The sequence below is a fragment of the Salvia hispanica genome, unplaced genomic scaffold, assembly GCF_023119035.1.
Source record: "Salvia hispanica cultivar TCC Black 2014 unplaced genomic scaffold, UniMelb_Shisp_WGS_1.0 HiC_scaffold_1189, whole genome shotgun sequence".
NCBI lineage: Eukaryota > Viridiplantae > Streptophyta > Magnoliopsida > Lamiales > Lamiaceae > Salvia > Salvia hispanica.
In genome coordinates this window covers 1-7,000 of record NW_025951459.1, presented here as the reverse complement: position 1 = coordinate 7,000, position 7,000 = coordinate 1, and the positions used below count along the sequence as shown (strand labels likewise).

Below are 7,000 nucleotides of genomic sequence, written 5' to 3'. Positions count from 1 at the left end.
GCTTCACACCTGAACAACGGAGAAAATGAAAGGCCAACAACATCACTTTCACGCTTTTTCATGAGTACATCTCCATGTGTAAGTAATCTTAAATTATATGTAAACTGTTTGAGTCAGATGTCTCCCTAACCAAAAATTTTAAATGCAGAACTTCAATGTAACAAATCGGCAGGAAAATTGGGATGCTTCGACAGCAAAGAGAAATTTTATTTCTCAGATAGATAATGAGGTTGAAAGAAGACCAGATTTCAACTGGAGAAAAATTGATTTGGTAATAAGATCTAAAAATGATATCTATGTTAGAATATGAACAAGTATTCTATGGATATAATTGTATATTTCATGTCATACAGGTCTTCTTCCCAGTTTGTGCAGATAACCATTACTACCTTGTAGTATATTGGATGAAGAAAAACATCATTGACATCATAGATAATATAAAGCCACTTAAAGATACAGATCCGTTGAAATGCTTTGTACGTGTAGTTTAATTTAGTTATTTATATATTTTGCAGAAAGATATGTTCGAAGCATACTTCATAGAGAAGAAATTGCTAGATCTTTCAGAAAATATAAACAAGTCTTCATTCAACTTTCTGAATTTAGAATGGGCAACAACCACAAACATAAAGGACTGCGGTGTCTATTTGATGAGGCACATGGAGACCTATGTTGGGAAAAAGGGCAGTGATTGGGATATCGGCTTCTCTGCGCGTAGTCTGAAGATTATCCAAATACTCAGGGGAAGATATTGCTGCACGATGATTGCATCAATTTACAATAACCAGAGATCGCCAATGTTACAACTAGCTCATGATTGGATGGAAGCAAACATGGACAAATTGTATAAGCTAAACAACAAATACAAGAAGTTGTTTAGTTGTAGAAAGAGGAAGTGAACAAAAACAGATTTTAATGTTTGATGTTAACTTATCTTTTGGATTGGTTTTAAAATGATTATTATGCATTCTGACTTTTGAAATTAGCAGTTATAACAAATGTTAATAAGTTCAACAAATTGTATTGAAATGTAAACAACTTGATTGAAATATCAGCAACCTATAACAAAATGTCAACAGCTTGTATAAAGTGTCAACAACTTGGAAAACAAATATTATGTCAACAACTTAAAATTGACATAATTATATTAGTTGTTGACATGGCTAGTACATGTAGTTGACATGACTTACAATTGTTGTCAACATGTTTTCTATGTATTGTTCACATGGCTTGTACGTGTAGTTGACATGGCTTGAAACATAGTTGACATGACTGGTATGTGCGGTTGACACGATATGTACCGTAGTTGACATGACTGGTATGTGCGGTTGACACGATGTGCACCATAGTTGACATAATTATATTAGTTGTTGACATGGCCAGTATATATAGTTGACACGATATGTACCGTAGTTGACATGACTGGTATGTGCCGTTGACACGATGTGCACCATAGTTGACATAATTATATTAGTTGTTGACATGGCTAGTATATATAGTTGACACGATATGTACCGTAGTTGACATGACTGGTATGTGCCGTTGACACGATGTGCACCATAATTGACATAATTATATTAGTTGTTGACATGGCCAGTATATATAGTTGACATGATTTTTAATTGTTGACATGTGCACCTTAAAAACATGATGGAGCACGAAAGCAAGGCAGAGTCCAAGTTGTACTAAAAAGTCAACTACTTATAACCAAATGTCAACACCTTGTATAAAGGTGTACAACTCAGAAAACAAAACTTAAAATTAAAAAAACAGAATCATAAAATAGATGTCAACAGAGAGTAAAATCAGATATCAACAACTAACAAGAAAATGTCAATAATTTGTAGTCTATGTCAACAACTAAAAAACAATCATGTCTCCTTTCTGCCACAACTTCTAGCATTATGATCAGTAATTTTATGACACTTTCCACAACGCCTATGAGGTTTATTTGCTTTTTCAATTGCTTTCTCTATGCTTGACTTAATCCTGCTTTTCTTGTCACTTGCACCTCCTTTTGTACTAACCACATCTGGAGCATGTGCAGTTATTTCTTCAGGTACAACAATACCATATATGTTCATGATTGAATCATTTTTATCAATAGACGACGATCCAGCACAGTCATCTTTAAAGATTTGAGGACCAATACCCGCAAGCAAATTATCCAAAGCAATCAAATGATCTTTATTCCTAAAAGCACGCTGATATAGACCAAAGTAACGACCATGACACCTGTTAGCAATCTGTAGTTTGTCATCTTTGTTAGAACCTGCACACATATAAAATGTCAACAGCCTATATAAGATGTCAACAGCCTATATAAGATATGTCAACAGCTTAAATAACACATGCTAAAACTTAAACTGAAATATCTATAGAAAATAGTTTGAATACCTCTGTCAGACGCACTATCATCACTCGTGAGACCATGAACTGCCTTTAGTAATTCACTTTTAAGCCAACGGTTACCAACATATTTCTCTGGAATATTGTTGACATCTTTGTTTCTGAGGATGAAGAAAAGGTGGCTGCATAGATAACCACACCTTAAAAATAGTTTACACTCACATTCATATGACTCAGTCTCTATCTCATGTGTAACTGTAAAGGTCTTCTTTCTAGCATCAGAAACTTTGAAGACCTCGATATTCTCCAATGTGGACATGCTAATCATCCGACAACTCTTATCAGCCTCAGCAATAAATTCTTGTACCACTCTAAACATCCTATCTGTGTATACAGATGCCAATTGCTTCTCAAATGCTAAATCAGTGACATATTTTGGAGTGATTACAGAATCATAATAGTCAAGCCTTTCAGTTTGATTCCTTTGAGCATCAATGGCATTATTATACTGAAGAGTGAAGTCAGCAAAATTAAACAACGGTTTCGAGTACCTCTTAAAAAAACTGTTTTCAGATTCTGAAAAAGATGTTGTTCTCATTAAAGAACCCATAGGAACATCTCTAAAGAAGGCTGGGATCCACATATGTTTAATAGCAAACATATCCTTAAACCATTTATGATCTTCTACACCATATTTTTCAACAATACTAGTCCATAATATATCAAACTCATCCGGATCTAACAACTCTGACCAAACACAAGACTTAAACTCCTTACTAAACTTTTCTCTATCAGAAATAGATTTAGGTATCTTCTCAAACAACTTGCTCATAATATGCCACATGCACAAACGATGCCTTGTACCAGGTAATACCTTCTCAATGGCAAGCCTCATTCCCCAATCTTGGTCAGTGATTATGATTCTTGGAGCAACACCCATGCATTCAACAAATACAGTGAAAAGCCATGAAAATGCATCACAATTCTCACCGGATACGAAACCAGCTCCAAACGCAATAGGACACCCATGATTGTCTTTCCCGGTAAATGGACCAAACACCATACGATACCTATTGAACAAATACATCAACACAAAACATCGATAATGTCAATTATAGGTATATGCTATGTCAACTATTAAATCAGAAATGATGCAAAGTACAAATGTATCCTATGTCAACTACCATATCAACTACTATCTATGTCAATTACTAAGTATAATAAATAAACTACCTGTTTGTTGAATATGTTGTATCAAATGCTACAACATCTCCAAACATGTGGTAATGCTTCCGAGACTCAGCATCAGACCAGAATAAGCTCACTAACTTATTATCTTCAGGTGATAATTGATATTTGTAAAAAAACCCTTCACAAATTCTCTTCTTCTCTTGCATCTGATTTAGGATCATTTGCACATCCACTTCTTTTAATTTCTCTTTAATATCACGTGAACAATTCCTAACATCAGTCAACGTACACCCAACAACATCATAACCACCGAAAAACTCCTTTAATAAGTTAAAAGTATAGGTAGGACCGATGTTAGCTTTGGTGCAATCTTCAACAAACTTGTGATGAACATCATTCAAACTGCGATTACCTTTCATAAATCTCTTATGATCTTTGTCAACCATAGCATGATTGTGTTCCTCAACAAACTGATGCACAAGGTAATACTTATCACCAAAATCAGAAAAAAACTTAAAACTAATTCTCGCTCCACATCCACACCTTTTGGTGCCACGTCTACGTCTCTTCTTTGAAGATACTTCATCATCATCAGACACATTACCATCCTCAGATACACTAACATCAACATCCAACGAATCTACCGTATGAAATCCTTGTCTATTGCAAACAACATACTGAAAAATAATAACACCACCACTAGACCTATTTCCAAATCTTCGACAATCAAAATAACACTCCTGAGCATACTTTTCATAAAAGGAAATTCCTTCCTCAAGGGAAGAAAATTTTTGACCTTCATAAGGCCTCAACTCAGGCTTGCAAATTGGAATAACAGACCCTACAACATAGAATATTTACCAAGGAACATAAATCATGTCAACAGATTTTCAAGTCATGTCAACAGAGCATAAATCAACAACATAACACCTTTAGTTATCTCTAAAGAGGTGGCTGAACTCTTGTAAAATTCTTAGACAATTGTTATAAGTTATGTAAGCCAAAATATCAGAACATGCTTCAAATTACCAGGATCAAAATGTCCAGTTTAATTAGAATACACCAATTCAAACACACGATGTCAACAGAATATTTAACAAGTAACATAAATCATGTCAACAGAGCATAAATCACCAACATAACACAACAAAATAATGTTAATGAAACAGAATGTCCACAAAGAGCATAACAACAACACAGAATATTTACCAAGTAACATAAATCATGTCAACAGATTTTCAAGTCATGTCAACAGAGCATAAATCACCAACATAACACAAAAAAATCATGTTAATGAAAATCAAACCAAACTACCTCCACCATTCGTAAATCATGTCATCAGATTTTCAAGTCACGTCAACGCAAATCAAGAGACTTACGTAAATTACCCCTATAGTTATCTCTAAATAGGTGGCTGCACTCTTGTAAAATTCTTAGACAATTGTTATAAGTTATGTAAGCCAATATATCAGAACATGCTTCAAATTACCAAGATCAAAATGTCCAGTTTAATTAGAATACACCAATTCAAACAGACGATGTCAACAGAATAATTAAAATCATGTCAACAGAGCATAAATCACCAACATAACACAACAAAATAATGTTAATGAAACAGAATGTCCACAAAGAGCATAACAACAACACAGAATATTTACCAAGTAACATAAATCATGTCAACAGATTTTCAAGTCATGTCAACAGAGCATAAATCAACAACATAACACAACAAAATAAAGTTAATGAAACAGAATGTCAACAAAGAGCTCATAACCCATACATCTCCCTTGAATGCTCATAACTGATTAAGAAAAAGGGTTTAACAGTGTGCACCTAAAATATCCATACATTCCAAACTCAACCATGTTTCTCAACCTTCTCAGGCTTTATGGTCTTTTGCTTAGCCAATAACTAACCAATTTTTTTATGTCAAGTTAAGGACTCTCATCATGGTTATATCATATGGACTTTTACATTCAAGAAAATCCAACCAAAGATTGATCCACTTAGACTAACGTTTATTTCCTCGGTCAAGAATTAATGAGCTGATTTCTCAAGTAGCTTCAATTAAAGCAGAAAATTACCCCTATAGTTATCTCTAAAGAGATGGCTGCACTCTTGTAAAATTCTTAGACAATTGTTATAAGTTATGTAAGCCAAAATATCAGAACATGCTTCAAATTACCAGGATCAAAATGTCCAGTTTAATTAGAATACACCAATTCAAACACACGATGAATATTTAACATAAATCATGTCAACAGAGCATAAATCAACAACATAACACAACAAAATAATGTTAATGAAACAGAAAATCAACAAAGAGCATAGCAACAACACAGAATATTTATCAAGCAACATAAGTCATGTCAACAGAGAATAAATCACCAACAAAACACAAAAAAATCATGTTAATGAAAATCAAACCAAACTACCTCCACCATTCGTCGACGTAGACTCGGAATAAGATGAAGAATCCATCAAATAACACTTAGCTGTTGATTACGAACTGAAATCGAACCTAAAGATGAGAAAAAAAAAAAAAAAAAATAATTAGGAACAAATTTGACTGGGCATCAACAAATAAAGGATAAAAACAGAATCAAAGTCGGTAAAATCGACCGAAAAACGTCAAAATCAACAAAGAAATCCGTCGAACAGGTCGTCTGTTTTTCGAAAATTGAATCGCAAATCAGGTATCGTTGAAATCGTTGAAACCGTCTGAGTCTAATTTTGCAAATCAATTGAATCATAAATCGTTAAAATAGATTCAATGAGAGATATGATTCAATCGTTGAAATCTCAGCAGAATCGCCGATCAAAGATGAAAGATGAAGAAGAACCCTAAATTATAACGCGAAAAGACAGTTTTACCCTTTCATATTAAATTAATCTAATAATATTTATTGTGTGGCAAAATCTGGACCACTCATTTAATAAAAATGAGTGGCTGATATTGCATCTCATTTCTCAATTAGCCTAAATAATCTCAATTGATCATGATCCTATATATAAATATATATATAAAGTGTTGAACATTATTCAACAACACTATGTTTATTTGACAAAGTGATAAATTCATTATGGATTTTTATGATCAAAGTGCTGAAAATTAAATTGTTTATAATTTTTATTATTATAAAATGTGAATCTGTGATTTTATTTTAGTTAAGGGTGGTAATGCTCGTTATATCAAAGTGGCAATGGCGCATTGCTCAGTTAATATATATAGCTACTAAGTTTAAAAATAATGGCGTTATATATATTCTGGTCAATTTTGAGTAAATAGATTGTTTTATTTAAATTTATTTTAATTGTATTTTTAAAAGTTTAAAGTTATTTTCTCTTAAATACTACTTCAAGTTTGTATGTTTGTATTTCTATAAATTTGCATATAAAATTCTTAAAAAATTAAAATTAAAATCAAAATTGGGACTGGATACCCGATTTTTCGGGACTG

The 7,000-nt window shown here is 33.0% G+C and overlaps 1 protein-coding gene across 1 annotated transcript; it reads right to left on the bottom strand.

Annotated features, from left to right (window-relative positions):
• Positions 1–1,692: 1,692 nt before the first annotated feature.
• On the bottom strand, positions 1,693–6,056 carry LOC125198067. Its single transcript, XM_048096520.1, has 2 exons — positions 5,976–6,056; positions 1,693–2,272 (listed from the first exon to the last, which is right to left on the bottom strand). The coding sequence occupies exons 1-2, from the start codon at positions 6,019–6,021 to the stop codon at positions 1,872–1,874; spliced, it is 447 nt and encodes a 148-aa protein (XP_047952477.1). The 5' UTR covers positions 6,022–6,056; the 3' UTR covers positions 1,693–1,871.
• Positions 6,057–7,000: the final 944 nt, after the last annotated feature.

Coding starts and splice junctions, on each gene's coding strand:
- LOC125198067 (XM_048096520.1), bottom strand. CDS start 6,021: ATGGATTCTTCATCTTATTCCGAGTCTACGTCGACGAATGGTGGAG. Junction 2,273..5,975: donor TACGTCGACGAATGGTGGAG/GTAGTTTGGTTT, acceptor ATATGTGTGCAG/GTTCTAACAAAGATGACAAA.